Source organism: Lampris incognitus, chromosome 20 (genome assembly GCF_029633865.1).
Source record: "Lampris incognitus isolate fLamInc1 chromosome 20, fLamInc1.hap2, whole genome shotgun sequence".
NCBI classification, from domain to species: domain Eukaryota; kingdom Metazoa; phylum Chordata; class Actinopteri; order Lampriformes; family Lampridae; genus Lampris; species Lampris incognitus.
The window spans coordinates 13,251,431-13,273,681 of record NC_079230.1 but is presented as its reverse complement, the minus strand read 5'-3'; the positions used below and the strand labels follow the sequence as shown (position 1 = coordinate 13,273,681).

Genomic DNA, 22,251 nt, shown 5'->3' with positions numbered 1-22,251 from the left:
TACTGCTATGTATTAAAAGGGTTTTTATCCCCTACATCTGTCTTAATATTCCGCTCCTCATTTGTTGAACACTTTTATCAACACCATTGATGGTTTCCGAGAAAAAAAACGCTAACAGTACAATTATGCATTTTTAGTTCATTTTATTATACGTTTATTTTATCCTAAAAACATTTAATAATAATAATTCCATTTATATAGCACCTTTCTAAAACGTTACAAAGTGCTTAACAAAAAAAACAAAAAAATACAGATAAAAACTGAAAAGGCAGGAATAAGAGTAAGATCAAATAAGAGTAAAATTCAAAACAGTAAAAATAAAAACAAATATCAAACATTTGTAAAAGCTTTCATAAAAAGAAAAGTTATAAGATGAGAATTAAAAGACTTAGTTCGTCTTAGCTCAGCAGGAAGAGCGCTCCGTAGTGTGGGGGCTCTAACAGCAAAAGCCCGATCACCCTTTGTAACCAACCGAGACCTGGGAATAACTAGCAGGGTTCCCTCTGCAGACCTTAATGGTTGAGGGGGGGACATACCAAGTCAATAAATCACAAATGTATAAAGGAGCAATACCATTTAAAGCCTTAAACGTGAGCAGTAAAATTTTTAAATCGATTCGGTTTGGTTATAAAGGTATTGCAGGCTTATTAGATATTTCAAAATAGGTGATATTTTTTTATATTGAGTTTGAGAACCCTCACGACAAATAAAAATAGAAAAAATAAATGCAACCTACTTTTTAAAACCCTGGTGAAATACATCACTTTTCAAACAGTTCAAGAGTTACCCGTATTGCTGGTTAAATTTAATGAGGTAAATTTTTCACATAGTTTAGGAATTACCTTTCTGGATGATTCCAGGCTGTTTGCTGATGGTATTTAAACTTATGTTCTTAGAGTCCCTAAGGGTGTGCCTCAAGATTCTGTCTTAGGATCACTTCTATTTACCTTTCATATTAACAATGTCTGTTCAACATTAATACACTGGAAAACAAAAGCAGTCCAACACCACTTGTAATATCTGCAATGCGAGCATGTCGCAAGGCAGTAGTAACAGAGCTGCGTTCAAGACTACCAATTTGATACGGCACTTAAAGAATAAACACTTGACAGAATGCAGTGATTTCACGCAGGTAACTCGGGCAAAGGCTGTGACTGACTGTGCAGGTAAAAGTTTAAGCTATTACACTACTGTGAAGTGGAGTTGTGATTATATTATTCATTCTGAGTGTTCTGGTTTTACTACAATGCTGCTGCGCTAAGTGGAATTGATAAGAGCTATTCATAAAGACAACTTTTAGTTTGTTTACTTGGTTATTTTCTTAAAAAAACCCCAAATGAAAACCAATGATGTGCACTTGTGATAAGAACCATAAAAAAATTATTTTTAGTTTTAGCTTAGATGCAGGCATTTTTTTTCTTAATGCGTTGCAGAGCTATTCAGTTGTGAACGTTAATGTACTTCAAGTGTGCACTGTGCAACTGTATTATCTAGGAAAACACAAGTATCAGATTGGGATTTGGTATCAGCAGATACTCGATATTAATTACTCGGATCGGGATCTAGGGCAGAAAAACTTGGATTGGGACATGCCTATAATTATGTAAATTATGTAAAGGATCATTCACGGCAAGTGGAGTGGATTATCCCACTTGTGCCATGGTCACTTAACAAATAATTAAAATAAAAGCATTCAGTTATTTTTTTTGTAGTTTGGACCCGGAATTAAAAGGTTATGTAGCAAATGTGCTAACGCTGAATGTTCACTGCGCTAGCTACTGACACAGCGTGTTGCCATGGTTACATAGCAAATTTGTGGCCAGTGTATGAATTTGGAAGTGATCAAACTTTCGCCAAAGTACATGTTTTATACGGTTTTAATACGGGCCCTGCAGCCAATCAGAAACCAGCTTTCTCCGTGACCATGGTATAAAGAGATATTTTACTGACCAGCATTTGTAATTAATGCATCAACAAATCTGAGGTGCGATTTTGTCTTGTTACAAATGGAGCACAGAAATACAAAAGAACTTCATCCAATCAAATGTTGAGTAAAAACAAAAAGAAAGCAAAGCAAATTAAACTGTCGACTGGTGAGAGGTTTGGGCCTTCGAAACATTTGAGCATAGAGGCCATGTCAGTGTTGCTTGATCCTGGCAAAGGAAGGCAATTACAGATCTGGAATTAACGTTGTGTTTGAGCCAGTTTGAAATGTAAATGTCTCATTCAATGTCTTTTTTTTTTTTTTTTCACTGAGAAAAATGAGAAGTGAGCTTTTACAATTTGGAACACATACACACACACACACACACACACACACACACATATATATATATATATATATATATATATATATATATATATATATATATATATATATATATATATATATATATGAGGGGCCTTGAGGGACATTATTCAGAATTAACTCGTTCTTATACTATACTGAAACCCCCCCCCCCCCACACACACACACACACACCTCAACCTCTTCCCCCTCCTCATTTTTTCCATTAGGTATAACATTTTGATGACACCACCGCATACCCTCTTGCTCCTTATCTTCACTTACAGCAAGACGATAAAACTGGATTCAACTTTAACTTTCTCTCAAATGTCTGCAAGCTGTAATATTAACACAGGAATGAAAGTAACAAAACTCACGTCATTGGGACCTGCAAGAACAACAAGACAACAAAGAAGTTAGAGGACATGACAAACACAGTGCGGTTTTCGCAAATTTGAGCTGGGGAGCACCTTAACAAATGTTGGTGGGATATGCCCCCCCCCACCCCACGATTCCAATATTGTATGGTTAGGATCTACAGTTGTGCCTCATACTTTTTATTTTTCCCTTGTAAAAATGTCATGCAGCACCTCATCTACACATACATACACCTAAGTACCACTGTATTTTCATCTCAAGGTTTTTTCATGCGAGCAACCTATCAGTTTAAAATTCCTTTTGTGTATCAACACATTTGGCACATAAAACTGATTCTGGCACTACAAAACAATCTTTAGAAGTGGCCATAAGGTAGCCACTGGAATCGGGTAGTTTCCCTCTGCTCAGGCTCATATCGATAAATACCATAAAGACACGAGTGACTTACTTTCTGTTGGTTCCTCCTCGATGATGACTGTGAGAAGGGAAAAGTGTGGATACGTTTAAGAACAGATGTAGAAATAAAAAAAATAAAAAGACACAATATGTAAACATAAATCCACCCAACTGGTTCTTCAAATAATGTCTTCTATACATTGCTGCACAATATCTACACAATACCTTATTCGAATGCTTAACCGTTTAGCCTCCTTGATAACAAAAGGGTACAACACAGAATCTAACATTTCTGTGGTTAGACGTACATTTGGAAATCACATCAATGCTGCACAGGATTCAAAATTGGATTTCGCTGTGTTTGTTGTAATATTTCTAAAGTAATCATTCTCTATCAACAGTTCAACAAGAGAGCATCCCTACCTGTGAAATTCCAATGTTCCCCTAAAAAAAAAAATGGGAGAGAAAATGTCGGTAACATTGTATACCCAACAGGTATGAGACATAAACATACCACGAGGAGTCATATGAGAGAGATTTTGGCAGAGTCACCAAGTAAACTCTGCACTGATGCTGCAAGCAAACAAATTCACCGCACATTAAACATCTGAGTGACAGATGTAGCCCACATGTCCCGCTGGTGCTAGAGACAAAATTGGGTACCTCACCACGACGAGCATCCCCCGTTTATCTCACATTCCTGTTGCTTTCTGGTGAACACCATCTCATAAAGCAGAATTAAGGTAAAAATAATTTCGCATTTAAAAAAATAAAAATAAAATTAAGATATGACTTACCGCGCCTGGATATCTTGATTGGAGCTGAAAATTCAAATAACATCATATGACATTATGGTCCAGCAAAGGTGACCAACGATGTATCGTTTGAGATCATCAGCATCATAATGCAAACAAAAATACTATCAAATTCGTGACAGTAGCTGTCATTTTATATTCCCCCTTCTCTCTGCCCTTTATTATCTACACTAGTTACACAGTACTATGTGGTCGATGTGGACTATTAGCAAAACGTTACACCCTAAAAGTTCACAATAGTCTTAGGAAAGGTGAATAAAAACCATCTGCAATTAAACAGGAGAATTAACAATGGCCCATCGGTATGCAAAACCCACCAGTATGCAACATACTCAGGTACCCCCGTCTTTGAGTTAGCACGTGTAAACACCATTTTCAGCTGAACCTAAACAAGCTCTGATCCCAGCTGTGAGGATCCTGGATAAGACTCCTGGGATAAGATGATAGTAACCGGGATACAGTGGCATACTGACACTGTATCTCTTCAACTCTCATTTTTCATGAGCTGTGAAGGCACCACGTGGAAGTATTGTGGGTAAAATATGGCCAAAAAAAGCCACACAAGGGTGTCCGGGTAGCATGGCGGTCTATTACATTGCCTACCAACACGGGGATCGCTGGTTCGAATCCCTGTTACCTCTGGCTTGGTCGGGCGTCCCGACAGACACAATTGGCCGTGTCTGCGGGCGGGAAGCCAGATGTGGGTATGTGTCCTGGTCGCTGCACTAGCGCCTCCTCTGGTTGGTCAAGGCGCCTGTTCGGGGGGAGGGGGAACTGGGGGGAATAGCATGATCCTCCCATGTGCTACGTCCCCCTGGTGAAACTCCTCACTGTCAGGTGAAAAGAAGCAGCTGGCGACTGACTCCACATGTATTGGAGGAGGCATGTGGTAGTCTGCAGCCCTCCCCGGATCGGCAGAGTGGGCGGAGCAGCGACCGGGACAGCTCGGAAGAGTGGGGTAATTGGCTGGATACAATTGGGGAGAAAAAGGGAGAACCCCCCCCCCCCAAAAAAAGCCATATAAGCTATGGAGATGCATGATCGTCCCACATCTGGAATAACTGAATTGGAAGCGATGTCGTAAAGCTGCATATCGATTTAAAAACTTTCAGTGTTAAGCTGTCAAGAGATTTCAGAAGAGAGAGACATTTTGGCATTGTATATTTACAACGGATTTGTTCTCTGCATTTAACCCACCCTATTGTATAGGAGCAGTGGGCAGCCGCAGCACCCAGGGACCAACTCCAGTTCTTTCTACTGCCTTGCTCAGACAGACAGCAGTATTAACCCTAACATGCATGTCTTTTTGATGGTGGGAGGAAATAGGAGCACCCGGAGGAAACCCATGCAGAGACGAGGAGAACATGCAAACTCCACACAAAAAGGACCTGGGATGGCCTGGGGTTCGAACCCAGGACCATCTTGCTGTGAGGCAACAGTGCTAACCACTGGGCCACCGTGCTGCCCATTATTCTAAAGACAATTTAATTCAAACTGTGGTGATTCATAAAAATATTGCCAGTTTTTCCATTTATCACCACTTTATACTATGCATAATTCATCAATGAAAATACAAAACTGCCTTATGTCTTTTAAAGCGAGTCTAAAAAGGGATGCAGAAACAAAAATTACCTGAGAAATCAAGCGATCACACAATATAAAGACAGCTTAATGAAAATGCACTTATGTAATGAGAAAGAGGGGGACATGAACATCTTTTCACATGAATCTTGTCATTTCTTCCCATTTGTCATTTACCTCGGTACATTTTTATTTACTGGTGTTTACTCAGTTTAATTCTTTCTATTTCTTCTCCTAGTTTCTTCCTCTACTTCCCAAGTTGTATTTCACATCTTAATAGTCCCACATACCTTGAGCTGGGACTCGAACCTTAAAATACACTGCTACTTTAGGACATGCATGCTCCTTTTTTGTGTGTGTGTGTGTGTGTGTGTGTGGGGGGGGGGGTTGGATTTTTCCTCCTTTATCTCCCCAATTGTATCTGGCCAATTCTTCCGAGCCATCCCGGTCGCTGCTCCACCCCCTCTACTGATCTAGGGAGGGCTGCAGTCTACAACATGTCTCCTCCCATACATGTGGAGTCACCCACTGCTTCTTTTCACCGGACAGTGAGGAGTTCCGCCAGGGGAGCGTAGCGCGTGGGAGGATCACGCTATTGCCCCCAGTCCCCCCCCCCAAAAAACAGGCGCCCCGACTGACCAGAGGTGGTGCTAGTGCAGCGACCAGGACACACACCCACATAAGGCTTCTCACCCGCAGACACGGCCAATTGTGTCTGCAGGGATGCCTGACCAAACCAGAGGTAACACGAGGATTTGAACCAGCGATCCCTGTGTTGGTAGACAACTGAATAGACCGCCACATCACCCACATGCCCCCAGAACATCTGTGCTTCAAATTCAGCTTTTTAATATCTTTCAAACTTTTGGAGATATTTGGTTTAATTGAAAATTATTTTGCCATAGGAAAGCCTCGTGGAGTCGTGCGCCCTTAGCTATAGTGGGTGAAAACTTGACTAATGGTGCTTCGTTACGCAAACATCACATCATCTTCCATCTCTTACTAGCTATTGTGAATACTGGTTAACTTCCATTTTAAATCGATCTTTCTACTGAGACTGTGTCACAGTAGCGATGCAGCAGGAGCAATAAATTCTCTCTTTGGATTCATCTTGTTTTCTTCTCATTTTTCTTTCCAAGCAATCAGTGGTTGTCATCTTTTTTCCAGCTAGCTATTTTTCTTTTCATCTTTCAATTATAGTAATCCAATTTAAATTCTGACACTTGAATTACTACTGCAGCTGCTTATGTACTAACACCAGTTCTAAAAGGTATCTACTGCACTCTTGCTGCTCTGATAACATGTAATGCTCAGGGTCATTCTCAGGAGAATCACACCACAAGTTGAGCAGAATCTTGCTGAAGAACAAGCTCGTTTCAGGTCTGGAAAAAGCACAACCGAGCAAATCTTCAGTTTGAGGGTTCTTTGTGAGAAATCTATAGAACATCAACGTGAAGTCCATCACAACTTTGTTGATTTCAAGAACGCATTCGACAGGGTGTGGCAACAGGCTCTAAGGAAAATCATGAGAAATCATAACATCAATGAACACCTTGTCCAAGTTATTGAAGCTCTTTATAAAGGTTTGAAAAGTGCAGTGCTAATGGACAGCACACTCAGCGACTGGTTCACTACAACAGGAGTGAGACAAGGTTGTTTCCTGTCACCATGCCTTTTCAATGTATTCCTTGAAGAGATCGTCACCAACGCTATGGAGGGTTTTGAACCAACTCTCACAATCGATGGAAGAAAAATCACCAACCTTCGCTTTGCAGATGACATAGATCTAATCGCAAGCAACAGGGAAGAACTAGCTGAAATAATCAGAAGACTAGACAAGGCGGCTAAGGACATGGGTATGTTGATAAGTACTCAAAAAAGCAAAATCATGACAACAAAACATCACCCGAGGAGGGAGACTGAAGAGCAGAACACGGAAGTCATTGTTGGCAGTGAAAAACTTGAAGAAGTCACGTCTTTCAAATATCTCGGATCTGTGATTAATGAAGACGGAAGATCGGAAAAAGAAATTAGGGGCAGAATCACCATCGCAACAAGCGCAATGACCAAGCTCAACATGATCTCAAAAGATAAAAACCTTGGAATGAAGTCAAAAATGCAACTGCTCCGCACCATCATAATGGCAACTCTTATATACGGTGCAGAATCCTGGACCCCGACAAAAGCTATGGAGAAAAAAATACAAGCCTTTGAACTTAAGAGCATATAGAAGAATGCTGCAAATCCCATACACAGCACACATCACCAACATTGAAGTGCTGAACAGAGTTAAGGAAACTATTGGTCACCATGATAGTTCACTGACAATGGTAAAAAAAAGGTTTGGGCATGTTTGCCGAACGGAAAGGGCACTTGCAAAGGACATCCTGCAAGGCCTGGTAGGAGGGACTAGGAAGAGAGGGAGACCGAGAAAAACCTGGGTAAACAACATCGGAGAATGGCTACAGATGAGTGTACTGGAGGTGGGGAGAGCTGCGATTGATAGGGAACGGTGGAAGAGACTTGTTGAGACATCAGCTGTGCAGCCTGTGCTCCTACGACCTCCATAGGTTACGCAACTGATAATGATGATGATGATATCTGTTATCTGTTACACTGGACACACTAAACTGTGCACACTATAATGTACACTACCGTTCAAAAGTTTGGGATCACCCAAACAATTTTGTGTTTTCCATGAAAAGTCACACTTATTCACCACCATATGTTGTGAAATGAATAGAAAATAGAGTCAAGACATTGACAAGGTTAGAAATAATGATTTGTATTTGAAATAAGATTTTTTTTACATCAAACTTTGCTTTCGTCAAAGAATCCTCCATTTGCAGCAATTACAGCATTGCAGACCTTTGGCATTCTAGCTGTTAATTTGTTGAGGTAATATGGAGAAATTGCACCCCACGCTTCCAGAAGCAGCTCCCACAAGTTGGATTGGTTGGATGGGCACTTCTTTGAGCAGATTGAGCTTCTGGAGCATCACATTTGTGGGGTCAATTAAACGCTCAAAATGGCCAGAAAAAGAGAACTTTCATCTGAAACTCGACAGTCTATTCTTGTTCTTAGAAATGAAGGCTATTCCATGCGAGAAATTGCTAAGAAATTGAAGATTTCCTACACCGGTGTGTACTACTCCCTTCAGAGGACAGCACAAACAGGCTCTAACCAGAGTAGAAAAAGAAGTGGGAGGCCGCGTTGCACAACTGAGCAAGAAGATAAGTACATTAGAGTCTCTAGTTTGAGAAACAGACGCCTCACAGGTCCCCAACTGGCATCTTCATTAAATAGTACCTGTTAGAGCCTGTTTGTGCTGTCCTCTGAAGGGAGTAGTACACACTGGTGTAGGAAATCTTCAATTTCTTAGCAATTTCTCGCATGGAATAGCCTTCATTTCTAAGAACAAGAATAGACTATCGAGTTTCAGATGAAAGTTCTCTTTTTCTGGCCATTTTGAGCGTTTAATTGACCCCACAAATGTGATGCTCCAGAAACTCAATCTGCTCAAAGAAGTGCCCATCCAACCAATCCAACTTGTGGGAGCTGCTTCTGGAAGCGTGGGGTGCAATTTCTCCAGATTACCTCAACAAATTAACAGCTAGAATGCCAAAGGTCTGCAATGCTGTAATTGCTGCAAATGGAGGATTCTTTGACGAAAGCAAAGTTTGATGTAAAAAAAAATCTTATTTCAAATACAAATCATTATTTCTAACCTTGTCAATGTCTTGACTCTATTTTCTATTCATTTCACAACATATGGTGGTGAATAAGTGTGACTTTTCATGGAAAACACGAAATTGTTTGGGTGATCCCAAACTTTTGAACGGTAGTGTACATACAATGTGTAATACTCCGTTTACAGTTTTACTCCATTTGCATTTACTCATTCCCAATCCCATACCTTTATCTTCTTTTTATATACATTTGCACTACTGTATGGGTTCATGTACTGTAGAAATACTGTACATTATTCATTACATACTGTATATGCATATGTATTGACATTCCATATTACCTCTGTACACTCATATACATTACACCTTTCACTTAAATGTACTATTTTTCACTTTCTGGTTAGATGCCAAACCCCATTTCATCGTTTTAGTACTTGTACTCTGTGCAGTGACAGAGTTTAATCTAATCTAATCTAATGGAGATTGTTACATTTCTCAGTCCTCTCAGAAGATTTGAATTCTTGAGTAAATAAAAGTTAAAGACACAGTGTGCTTACCTGTCATGCTTATGCTCACACACCCTGCAGGAATTTACCCAAAAAGAGAAATAGGTTATCAATGCACACTATTAGTGCATGTGTTTAATCTACTGTCATACATTATAACTGCTTTTGTGGTGTGTAAGGTTTCATCTACTGTCACACACTACATATGGTGATGAAATGTATTAACGATTACGCTCAATTAGTGTGCCTTAACTTCCATCTATCCATCCATTATCCAAGCCGCTTACCCGAATTCGGGTCACGGGGATGCTGGAGCCTATCCCAGCAGTCATTGGGCAGCAGGCAGGGAGACACCCTGGACAGGCTGCCAGGTCATCACATGACTGACACACACACATATGCACACATTCACACCTAGGGACAATTTAGTACAGCTGATTCACCTGACCTACATGTCTTTGGCCTGTGGAAGGAAACCAGAGCACCCGGAGGAAACCCACACAGACACGGGAAGAACATGCAAACTCCACACATATGACGATCCGGGATGACCGCCAAGGTTGGACTACCCCGGGGCTCGAACCCAGGACCTTCTTGCTGTGAGGTGACCGCGCTAACCACTGCGCCACCGTGCCTTAACTTGTACTGTTAATGCTTCGTCTACAGCTGTGTAACGTCCAGTTACATGGCGTACTGTCCCAAATCAGCTTGTCCCATATAGCTGAAATAGCTTGTACTGTGGCAACAGCAAAAAACTGTCTCTCTCGCTCTCATCTTTTCTCTTTCTACTACTCAGAAAACAGGCAATACTCACTCCTCTCAGATAGAGGTAACATGGCTGTGATGTGAGCAAAATATAATTTGATAAGTCATATTTCAAAGTATACCATTGCAAATTCTCTCTCTCTCACCACACACACACACACACACAAAGAAAAAGCATGTTCTCTTACTTCTTCGGCTCGGTTTTCTCAATGTTGACATGCTACTCTGCAAATCTGCCCCTGTAACACAACCATAGTCATTTTATATAAATAACAACCCTCACACACACATGCACACGCACACACGTGTTATCCCTATGAGTTATGAGTGATGTTACCCTAGTTGAATATGCTTTGGCATATGCTGGCAAATCGCACATTCAAATAAAACAAATGAACAGGGTATTTTGTCAAAATCACACAGCCAAACAGAACATGATGAGGATTTGGACATTCGTGAAGTTTTGGCATTTCAACTAAGAATCAGTCAATCAGTAATCGGCAACGTGGAAATTATTATGATCATGATATTCACACGGAATTGAAAACAATATCAATACAAGTATATGTCACGATTTCTGTTACATATGAAAAATACAATATTTAAGAGCCCAACTGGATTTTATTACATTGAGTTGTTTGGTAAGTACAATATCAAACCAAAACTAGTTCTCAAATAATACCCCCTTAAATATATTTCAGACTTCGTGTCTTCATCCATGCTCAGTAACACAGGTAACAAAATCCCATAAAGTTGAATCAGTTCATCTGGACACAACATTTATTGACAGATATGTGTCATCACTCATCTAAGTGACCTCTTCAGTCTAAACTGACTGCAGGTATCCCCACCCTTATAAACAATACAGTGGCATAATGACCGAAACCAACAACCAGTTTCATATGCAAATTACCGTGACCATTAACAATGGCCATGAGTACTATTCACAGAGGATTTGGGAATGGTTGCAATCACAGCATTGTAAGATGCTGACAGATGTGCGCTTACCCCCCCCCCCGCCCCGCCCTCAGTTAAGGGATGGTTGTTCCCTCTTCACATAGATGGTCTCTTTGACTCCCTGTTCAAACCAGCGTTCCTCCCTATCAAGGATGTGCACATCCTCATCCCTGAAAGAGTGGCCACTGGCCTGTAGGTGGGTGTAGACTGTGGAGTCCTGGCCTGACATGTGTTAGCTCTCCTGTGTTTTGCCATCCTCTTGGCCAGTGTCTGTTTGGTTTCCTGATTTACAAGTCACAGCAATCCTCCTGGCACTTAACAGCGTACACGATATTGCTCTGTTTGTGCCAGAAAACCTGATCCTTGGGGTGGATCGACTTCTGGTACAGAGTGTTTTGGGGTTTGAAAGCAACTGAGACGCGGTATTTGGAAAATACGTGTCTCAACTGTTCCGCCACTCCCGCCACATATGGAATCACCACTGGTTTACGCTTAGACAGCTGTTGTCCTTCTCCTCTCTTCAATTGGCTGGTGCACTGTTTGGGCGTCTTCCTGGCTTTGACAAACACCCAGTTAGGATAACCACACTTAACCAGGACCTGTTCAATGTGGGATTTCTCCCCTTCCCCGACTGCTGTGTCGGTGGGGACGTTGCCAGCTCGGTGGTACAGTGCCCTAATTACTCCTAGTTTGTGCTCCAGTGGATGATGGGAGTCAAACCTTAAGTACTGATCAGTATGTGTTGGTTTATGGTAAACATCAACAATCAAATGTCCCCCAACATCAATTGCAATTTCACAGTCTAAGAAACTAACCTGTCATTTTTCACATCCTCCCTGGTGAACTTGATGTGGTTGTCCACAGAGTTAATGTGATCAGTGAAATGTGGTACATCCTGAGATTTCAACCCAGGTGTCATCCACAAATCTGAACCAATGGCTAGGTGGTGTCCCTGGATAGAACATCAGAGCCCTCTTTTCCGCTTTCCACATGGTCATGGCAATTTGCATATTAAACCGATCATTGGTTTAGGTCGCACTGTATTGTTTATAAGGGTGGGGATACCTGTAGTCAGTTTAGACTCAAGAGGTCACTTAGACAAGTGATGAAACGTCAAAAAAAAAAGTGTCCAGATGAACTGATTTAACTTTCCATGATATTTCAGACCTCATTTTGTAAGGAATTTTTGGTGAAATATTCTCTATCATTGGTTTTGTAAAAAAAAAAAGAAGGTCTATCTCCAAATCTCATCCAAATACAATACTGTTGACAGATGATAAAGGATAATATTCAATTATTGCCCAATATTATAATCAATCAATCAATCAATCAATCAATCAATCAATCAATCAATCAATCAATAAACCACTTGGGCTGTGCACCCAAACTGTGCATACCTATAGGGAGGCTTTTGCTCCTGCGCAGTGGAACTGGAATGATATGAGAAGCATCAGGTGAAGTCATTGAGTAATGAGGTAGCATACATCATATCTATTTTCAGTATCTGAATGATAGATCCTTCATTCCATTGCTCCTAAGACAAAACATCCATAAAAACAATCACACTGGAAAATAAGTACAAAAATTGCTTATTTCGTCAGTTTGCCATCAGGACTAGGGGGCGTAAGATTCCAGGCGTGCTCTTAATAAGAGCTGTGAGGTGAGGGCAAGCAGATGCTACACACCCGGAGTGATGTTTTCTCCATTTACTTATAATGAAAGAAAGACCATTCCATTCTGGAAAAGATTTACGTGATGTTTATGTACATTAAGGACAGATTGCACATATTGTTACCTTGTATTTTTCCCTTTTTATTTTTCTTCGTTATACTAAATCACTTTGCATATTTTTGTCTTTGATTGCTTTATCTTGAATTCCATTGTTGGGGACAACCACAAGCAGCAGTTGCGTTGCTCTGGCTCTAGTGTGTGCATCCGTGTGTGCATCAAATTACAAACTAACTTGAAACTAGAAATAATTTCAGAGGGGAAATGAATCAGGATTTGTTGGCAGAACTTACTGAGTAGATGTGGTTTTGTTGGGTCTGGAGCTGAACCTGTTGAGAATCAGAATCAGGTTTATTGGCCATGTAGGTTCGCACATACATGGGATTTGACTCCGGTTTCATGGCTCTCTCAGTGTACTTAACATAAAATAACAACACTACAACACAACAATCTTCAGATATATACACAATGATTGACTATATACAAGTGAAATAAGAGATGATAAAGTGCAGCGGTTCAGAGAATATATCAGAGATGCTGAAAGAGATGTTAGCAGATTACTTACATACATGCCTGAGGTAGATCGACATGACAGAGCATACAAGTACACACACAATGTGCGGCACAGTACATACATAATGATTGGATTTATTTGACCGTGTTAAGTGTCCATTTGAATGACGGCCCGTGGAAAAAAACTGCTTTCATATCTGGTTGTTTTGGTGTACAGTGCTCTGTAGCGCCTGCCAGAGGGGATGAGTTGGAACAGGTTGTGACCAGGGCGTGGTGGGTCTGCAGTGATGCTGCCTGCCCATTTCCTGAGCCTGGAGTGTATAAGACCTGAACGGAGGGCAGGTTGTCACCGAGGATTTTCTCTGCAGACCTAACTGTCCGTTGTAGTCTGTCCCTGAGGAGCGGCTAAAATCCATGGACAGGGCAGCGGGCTGTAGCTTTCTTTCAACTTTCTTCATCCAGACAACACATTTTCCATACCACTTTGTTGTATATTCCATCATTTGGGGCCACTTTTAACTCAATGTTGGGTGCTGACATAGCAGCAAGGCTTAATCAGCGTTCGATTTTAAACAATAACACCCGGTGGCGGACTCCCAACCTGCCAACTGTGAAACAGTGGTGAGGAGCAGCCAGGCACACCAAAACACCAGCCCAAATGGGGTGGAGTGCTAGTCATCTGATGGGCGAACAATTCAGTGGTCGAATGTGTCCAAAAATATTTACAGTCTGTCTACTTTTCCCTAACCTTTCTCATCAGTGACTTAGCGGGAGACATGTTAAGAATTAAGAACGCGTCTAGGACGTCCAGGTAGTGTAGTGGTCTATTCTGTTGCCTACCAACACGGGGATCTCTGGTTCGAATCCCCGCGTTGCCTCCGGCTTGGTTGGGCATCGCTACAGACACAATTGGCCGTGTCTGCGGGTGGGAAGCCGGATGTGGGTATGTGTCCTGGTCACTCCACTAGCGCCTCATCTGGTTGGTCAGGGCGCCAGTTCAGGGGGGAGGGGGAACTAGGGGGAATAGCCTGATCCTCCCACACGCAACGTCCCCCTGGCGAAACTCCTCACTGTCAGGTGAAAAGAAGCAGTTGGCGACCCCACTTGTATCGGAAGAGGCAAGTGGTAGTCTGCAGTCCTCCCCGCATCGGCAGAGGGGGTGGAGCAGCGACAGGGGCAGCTTGGAAGAGTGGGATAATTGGCAAAGTACAACTGGGGAGAAAAGGGGGGAAAATCCCTCCCCCCCAAGAAATAGGCATGACCATTACCTAGTTATATGTACTATTCATAGTACACATGGTCATGTGTACTATTCACAGAGGATTTGCGAATGTTTGCTATCGCAGCATTGTAAGACATCAGGGAAACTAAACAGACGCTGGCCAAGAGGATGGCACAACACAGGAGAGCTAACACGTCAGGCCAGGACTCCACAGTCTACACCCACCTACAGGCCAGTGGCCACTCTTTCAAGGATGAGGATGTGCACATCCTTGATAGGGAGGAACACTGGTTTGAACGGGGAGTCAAAGAGGCCATCTATGTGAAGAGTGAACGACCATCCCTGAACCGAGTGGTGGGCCTAAGAGTACATCTGTCACCATCTTACAGTGATGTGATTGCAAACATTCCCAAATCCTCTGTGAATAGTACACATCATTAAAACGTTAGTTAATTGTCACACCTATTTGCATATGAAACTTGTCGCTGGTTTCGGTTGTTATGCCACTGTATTGTTTATAAGGGTGGGGATACCTGCTGTCAGTTGAGACTGAGTCATTTATGCCCCTTTTCCACTGCATGGTACTGGCTCCACTTGACTCTACTCTATTCAACTCTACTTGCTTTACTTTTTTGGGATTTTGGTTTCCACCACAGATAAGATATTATTTATATTTAAATAAATATAAATAAATATACATATATTTATATTTTATTTCATTTATTTATTTACAGTGGTATTTTCATGTCACCTTTTAGCATCGGCTCAGCTCACTTGGAACCTCAACGGAGGTGGTACCAAAAAAAGTACCTGGTACCAGGTACTATCCCTAACTTCTGCCCAATGGAAAATCAAAAACAGCGAGTAGAGTTGAGTTGAGTCAAGCTGGTACCATGCGGTGGAAAAAGGGCATTAGATGAGCGATGAAACGTTTCTCTCAATAAACGTTGTCTCCGGGTAGCGTAGCGGTCTATTCCGTTACCTACCAACACAGGGATCTCCGGTTCGAATCCCCGTGTTACCTCCGGGTTGGTCGGGCGTCTCTACAGACACAACTGACTGTGTCTACGGGAAGGGAAGCCGGATGTGGGTATGTGTCCTGGTTGCTGCACTAGTGCCTCCTCTGGTCGATCGGGGCGCCTGTTCAGGGGGGAGGGGGAACTAGGGGGGAATAGCATGATCCTCCCACGCGCTACATCCCCCTGGCGAAACTCCTCACTGTCAGGTGAAAAGAAGCGGCTGGCGATTCCACATGTATGGGAGGAGACACGTGGTAGTCTGCAGCCCTCCCCGGATCGTCAGAGGGGGTGGAGCAGTGCTTGGGATAGCTCAGAAGAATGGGGTAATTGGCCGGATACAATTGGGGAGAAAAATCTCAATAAATAAAAAAACATTGTGCCCAGATGAACTGATTCAGACTGCATGTAGTTGCTCTAATCGCCCCGAAAGGTGGGAACGAGCACACTGGGGGCATTTGAACTCAATCAAAAGTGCACCACTCTAGCAAGCTGAAGCGCAGAGTAGCGCTTTTTTTCAAAGCAGCAGGTTTTTTTCTGCTGCTCAGGTTTTCTTTTACAGGTGATATAAATGTACAAAACGTTGGTGATAAGAATCAACCGTATAAGACTCCACATGATCGATTAAGAATAAGAATATATTATGAATGCTCATGTACAGTGTACTTACATACACACAAACGTAACTGCACATATTTATAACTATATGCACTCCTTCATGCCACAAAACCTACATACCTATGGCATTTTGTTCACCGTGCTCTTCTTCCTCTTCTGAAACCACGTCTGTAACTAAATTCAGTTGACGTCAGCATTCATACCAGGCATTAATATACTTTCAATTCAAATAGTAAATAGATTTCTAGATACTCATTTTAAATGCTAAATATTTTTCCGGATATTCAGTTTGACTACAGATGACTCTAGCTGGCTGTGGTAGTTTCATCGAGGTGTTAATTTCTGGCTCGTCATTCACATAATCCCTTTACTCGTTCTTATAAAAAAAAAGCATCAACTGTGAACCCTCCTACCTGGGGTCGTGTTCTGATTTTCCTGAACAAGGTCTGGAAAAAAAAACAGGGAGGAGAGAAAAGCTTGTCATTTACAGAAGAAACAACCAAGCAGCATCTAAAGCGATAGCAACGGTTTACGGTCTGTTGTCCTGCATCTATCCTGCATGCCTGCTCTCTATCAATGGCTGTGAACTGTACATCTTGCCACCTGAACAAAACCAACAGCATTCAACAGCTTGAAAACAAAACCGGGGAAAAATAACATGTCCTAACACACTTCTGAGGGGAGGAGGGACATTAGCACTGAGCTGTTCAGGGGACATCGGCTTGTTCCATTCAGATCAGTGAAGCAGGAAGAGGAAACACTTGTACTTACAGACGAGTTCAGCCTGGTTTTCCTCTGCAAGGAAAAGAAAGAGGACACAGGAGGTGATGAGGGTAGCATTGCAGCCAAGAGGGAAACTAAGAAAGCAGCGCTCTGAATAACAGTCCTGACAATCAATTAAATAAACTCACAAATTGACAATTGTGTTACAGTTTTATTACACACACATAATGTGTGTATATTCATTCATTATCCAAACCGCTTATCCTGCACTCCGGGCTGCTGGAGCCTATGCCAGCAGTCATTGGGCGGCAGGTGGGGAGACACCCTGGAAAGGCCACCAGGCCATCACTCTCTCACACACTCTCTCACTCTCACACTCACACACACACACACACACACACACACAACACACATTCATATTTAGGGACAATTTAGTACAGCCAATTTACCTGACCTACATGTCTTTCGACTGTGGGAAGAAACCGGAGCGCCCGGAGGAAACCCACACAGACACGGGGAGAACATGCAAACTCCACACAGACGACGACCCGGGACAACCCCCAAGGTTGAACTACCCCGGGGCTTCAACTCAAGACCAAGTTTTTTCCTACATCTATCTTATACACACACACACACACACACACACACACACACACACACACACACACACACACACACACACACACACACACTCTCTCAGATGATACAGCTATTGTGGTGTATCAGGAACAGGCAGGAAAGGGAGTACAGGGGCCTGACAAAGGTCTTTAGCAACTGCAGCGATAAGAACTGCCTCCTACTTAACACCTTCAAGACCAAGGAGATGGTGATGGACTTTTACAGGTCTAGGCCCCCCTCTTACGCTAGTCAGCATTTGAGGGGTGGGCATTGAGGTGGTGCAGACTTACAAATACTTAGGTGTGCATCTGGACAACAAGCTGGACTGGTCCTCGAACACAGATGCCCTCTACCAAAAGGTGCAGAGCCGGCTGTTTTTCTTAAGAACCGTTATGTCCTTTGACGTCTGCAGCAATATGCTGCACATGTTTTACCAGTCAGCGGTGGCAAGTGTCCTCTTTTACGCTGCGGTCTGCTGGGGAAGCAACATGACAGACAATGATACTAGGCAGCTGGACAAGCTGGTGAAAAAGGCTAGCTCAGGGCTTGGCAGGAGGTTGGACTCACTGGGGACTGTGGTGGAAAGATACACACGGAGTAAGGTGCAGGCCATCCTGGACAATGTCAGTCATCCCCTCCACAACAGCCTGACAGGCCAGAGAAGCAGCTGCAGCGGACGGCTTATCTCGCTGCCCTGCAGGACTGAATGGTTCAGGAGATCCTTTCTCCCAAAAGCCATCAGGCTTTACAACACATCAGCCAATGGCAGGGGCTCATGACCTGGGCTGCTGGTTGCCCCCTCTCTGTTCTGTTCTCAACCACTCGCACCCACTGAACTTTGTGCAATAATACTTCCAAGGACTATGTGGCTCTTTTATTGGAACCTTCTATTTAATTATTAATTTATGACTCTTTGCTTTTAAGTAATTTTGTTTTTAGCCCTGTGCATGCTTCATTGTCTTATTCTATTGTGTATTGTTTGTACATTACATTACATTACAGTCATTTAGCTGACGCTTTTATCCAAAGCGACTTACAATAAGTGCATCATTTAGCGTAGGTAATCAGGAGAATTACTAGTCATCAGAGGTCATAAGTGCATCTTCTCTCTAAACAAGCATCTAAGAGCAAAACCAGTGCTAAAGTAAAAGCGCAAGAAAGAGATTTTTTTTTAAATGAGTGAATACAATAAGTGCTATGAGCAAGTAACAGGGTAGTAGTTCTTCAAGAGGTGAGTTTTCAACCTGCACCGAAAAATGGGCAGCGACTCCGCTGTCCTGACATCAGTGGGGAGTTCATTCAACCACTGTGGGGCCAGGACAGAAAAGAGCTGTGACCGGGTTGATCGGCAGCAGGGGCCTCTGAGCGACGGGGCAACCAGGCGTCCCGAGGCAGCAGAGCAAAGTGGTCGGATGGGGGTGTAGGGCTTGACCATGGCCTGGAGATAGGAAGGAGCTGTTTCTTTCACTGCCCTGTGGGCTAGCACCAGAGTCTTAAACTGGATGTGAGCAGCTACTGGGAGCCAGTGTAGGGACATGAGAAGGGGAGTTGTGTGGGAGAACTTAGGGCAGTTGAACACCAGATGAGCTGCAGCTTTGTGAACAAGCTCCAGAAATCTGATGGCCAACGCCGGGGCGCCAGCAAGGAGGGAGTTGCCGCAGTCCAGCCAGGGGAGATGACCAGAGCTTGGATGAGCACCTGTGCCATCTCGTCGGTGAGAAATGGGCGAATCCTCCTGATGTTATAGAGGAGAAATCTGCAGGAGCGAGCAACCGATGCAACGTTTGCAGCAAATGACAATTGGTCATCCAGAATCACACCCAGATTCCTCGCAATCCCGAGTTGGCATCGCCACGGTGTTGTCAATGGTGATGGCCAGGTCTCGGTGTGGGCAACCTTCCCCCTGGAGGAACATCAGCTCTGTCTTGTCCAGACTGAGCTTCAGGTGGTGTGTCACCATCCACTCCGAGAAGCCAGTCAAGCATGCAGCAATGCGTGTCTCTACTTGTGTGTGAGAGGGTGGGAAGGACAAGATCAGCTGGGTGTCATCAGCATAACTATTCTAAGAGAAGTAATGCGAGCGAATAACAGAACCCAGGGATGTCGTGTACAGGGAGAGCAGGACAGGACCCAGAACCGAACCTTGTGGAACGCCTGTAGTCAGTCTGCGAGGCTCCGATACAGATCCCCTCCATGTCACTTGGTAGAAGCGACCCGTCAGGTAGGATGCAAACATTGAGAGGTGAAAAGAAGCAGTTGGCGACCCCACATGTATTGGAAGAGGCATGTGGTAGTCTGCAGCCTACCACATGCTTGTCATGTTTGTCTCGCTCCTCATTTATTGTCAGAGTGGAATTAAAACATTGACACTACAGAAAGTATTCATGATTTGGACATTCTCCTAGCAGTAGAAAGCACCTAAAGGTACTTCTGTTTGCATGCAAATAGGATTGTACCTTCAAAACACCGTGTTGATGTGCTTGTGCCTTTAGCAGACATATCCCCACTGAGCCTAATCCCTAGTCGGTGCAAGATGAATTGGCAATCAGTTAGTTTGCAACTGAACTTCTCTCCAGCCCCTCCCTCCACTGTGAGGACAAAGGTTAGGCTCACCTGGCGGCCAGCCCGCCAGGAAGTGAGACATTTCAGTAGGCCTTCCTAACACAGGGGCTTCCAGACCCTTATGATCTTTATGATCAATCCAGCCTAACAGTCTGCTACTATTGTGTGTGTACATTTACCAAATTATTGTTCAGCAAAGACAGCAATCACCTCACCCATTTCCATTATCTCGTTGCTCCCTAAAAAGAAAAAGACAAAAGAGAATGAAAAAAAACCCAACAACATGAATGTAATATACAAGTATACAACAAAACAGAGGATGAACTATGTGTAACTGCTAGTGTTTCTGGAAATTAATTATTTGGTTCATAACTGATAACAGAGAGAAGCTGGAAACACAGTATTTGTTTCACACACACACACACACACACACACACACACACACACACACACACACACACACACACACACACACACACACACACACACACACTTACTTTCTCTCATGGTGATGGTAACAGCAGGTGATCCTGTTAGAAAACAAATTAACATTGTAAATGTGACACAGTGTGACAGAAAATTAGCTTCTATACAATTAAAGATGAAGAATAAAACCTTATTACCCTTATGATGTCACTGCTTCAACAACAAAAAAACCCAGTTCCTCACTTTGACTCTGCTTTTTCCTGTCTCTCACACAAGCACAGACAGACAGACAGACAAACAGACTTGAGACAGACAGACAGGAACAGACAGAGACACATACAGAGACAGACAGACACACACACACAGATAGACAGACAGGCAGGCAGGCAGGCAGGCAGGCAGGCAGACAGAGAGACACACACAGATAGACAGACAGAGAGGCAGGCAGGCAGACAGAGATGGAGAGACAGAGACAGACAGGGACAGACAGAGACAGACAGGGACATAGAAAGACAGACAGACAGAGACAGACACACACACACAAACACACAGAGACAGACAGACAGACCAACAGACAGAGACAGACAGACACAGAGTAGGGCTGTTTTATATGACAATACAGTATATCGCATGACAATAGAACATGTCTATCGTTTCATATTAAGCTCTACCGTTTATTTCATTGTGTCGCAAATCACACTCTTTATGGCAATAGTTTTCATCATTTGGACGACCCTTTCCGCTCTTTGCACAGCACGGACGCAGGCAGGAAATTTGCATGAAGGCAATGCAAATAAACATGGAGGACAGTGAATGTAACGCAGAATGGGGTAATTCCGAACAGAAGGACTCCGACCAGCCAGGGCAAAATGAGGACCTTGTACCTAAAAGAGGGGCTACTTCTATTATATGGACGTGGTTTGGGTATTAAAAGTCTGGCACAGACCAGAAAACCGTACTTCGCAAAATATGCCACATGCCGGTCCCCACAACAGACTCAAACAACACTAGTCTCTTTTGCGTAGTTTTACCACCTACGCAAGCAAGAATCATGTCAAACAGTACGGAGAGAGTCTACAGATCAGCGCCTCAAAAGCACAGTCGAGTGCTCAAAACAAATCCCAGACTCAGACGTTGCGAGAGGCTTTTGCCCGCGGCACACCATAAGTCAAAGAATCACAAAGATGAAAGGAGATGACTGCCATAGCAACTTACATCTGCAAAGACATGGCCCCAATTTACAGGGTTGAGAAACGGGGGTTGTGTGAGTTGGTGTGAAGTCTCGACCCAAGTTAAGGGGAGCAAAACACAAGTGTTTCCTACTTGAAACCAGTCCTCCATCTCTTCAATAACCAGGTACTCAAGCCTCAGGATGACGACACTCAGCTCACCAAGACCATCAAAGAAGGCATTCTAAACTACTTAAGTGAAAAGTATGATAACCAGACCAC

At 43.1% G+C, this 22,251-nt stretch overlaps 1 protein-coding gene across 1 annotated transcript in view; it reads right to left on the bottom strand.

Annotated features, from left to right (window-relative positions):
* Window positions 1-3,748: 3,748 nt before the first annotated feature.
* LOC130130997 (CD276 antigen homolog) overlaps window positions 3,749-22,251 on the bottom strand; it is a 29,420-nt gene continuing 10,917 nt past the window's right edge. Inside the window, exons 5-15 of the mRNA XM_056300857.1 lie at window positions 20,872-20,904; window positions 20,590-20,613; window positions 17,243-17,266; window positions 16,885-16,917; window positions 16,592-16,645; window positions 13,396-13,431; window positions 12,772-12,804; window positions 10,606-10,656; window positions 9,704-9,727; window positions 3,859-3,882; window positions 3,749-3,771 (exon numbers count right to left, since the gene is read on the bottom strand). Coding sequence (XP_056156832.1) covers window positions 3,749-3,771; window positions 3,859-3,882; window positions 9,704-9,727; window positions 10,606-10,656; window positions 12,772-12,804; window positions 13,396-13,431; window positions 16,592-16,645; window positions 16,885-16,917; window positions 17,243-17,266; window positions 20,590-20,613; window positions 20,872-20,904 — 359 coding nt within the window. The remainder of the gene's footprint in view (window positions 3,772-3,858; window positions 3,883-9,703; window positions 9,728-10,605; window positions 10,657-12,771; window positions 12,805-13,395; window positions 13,432-16,591; window positions 16,646-16,884; window positions 16,918-17,242; window positions 17,267-20,589; window positions 20,614-20,871; window positions 20,905-22,251) is intronic.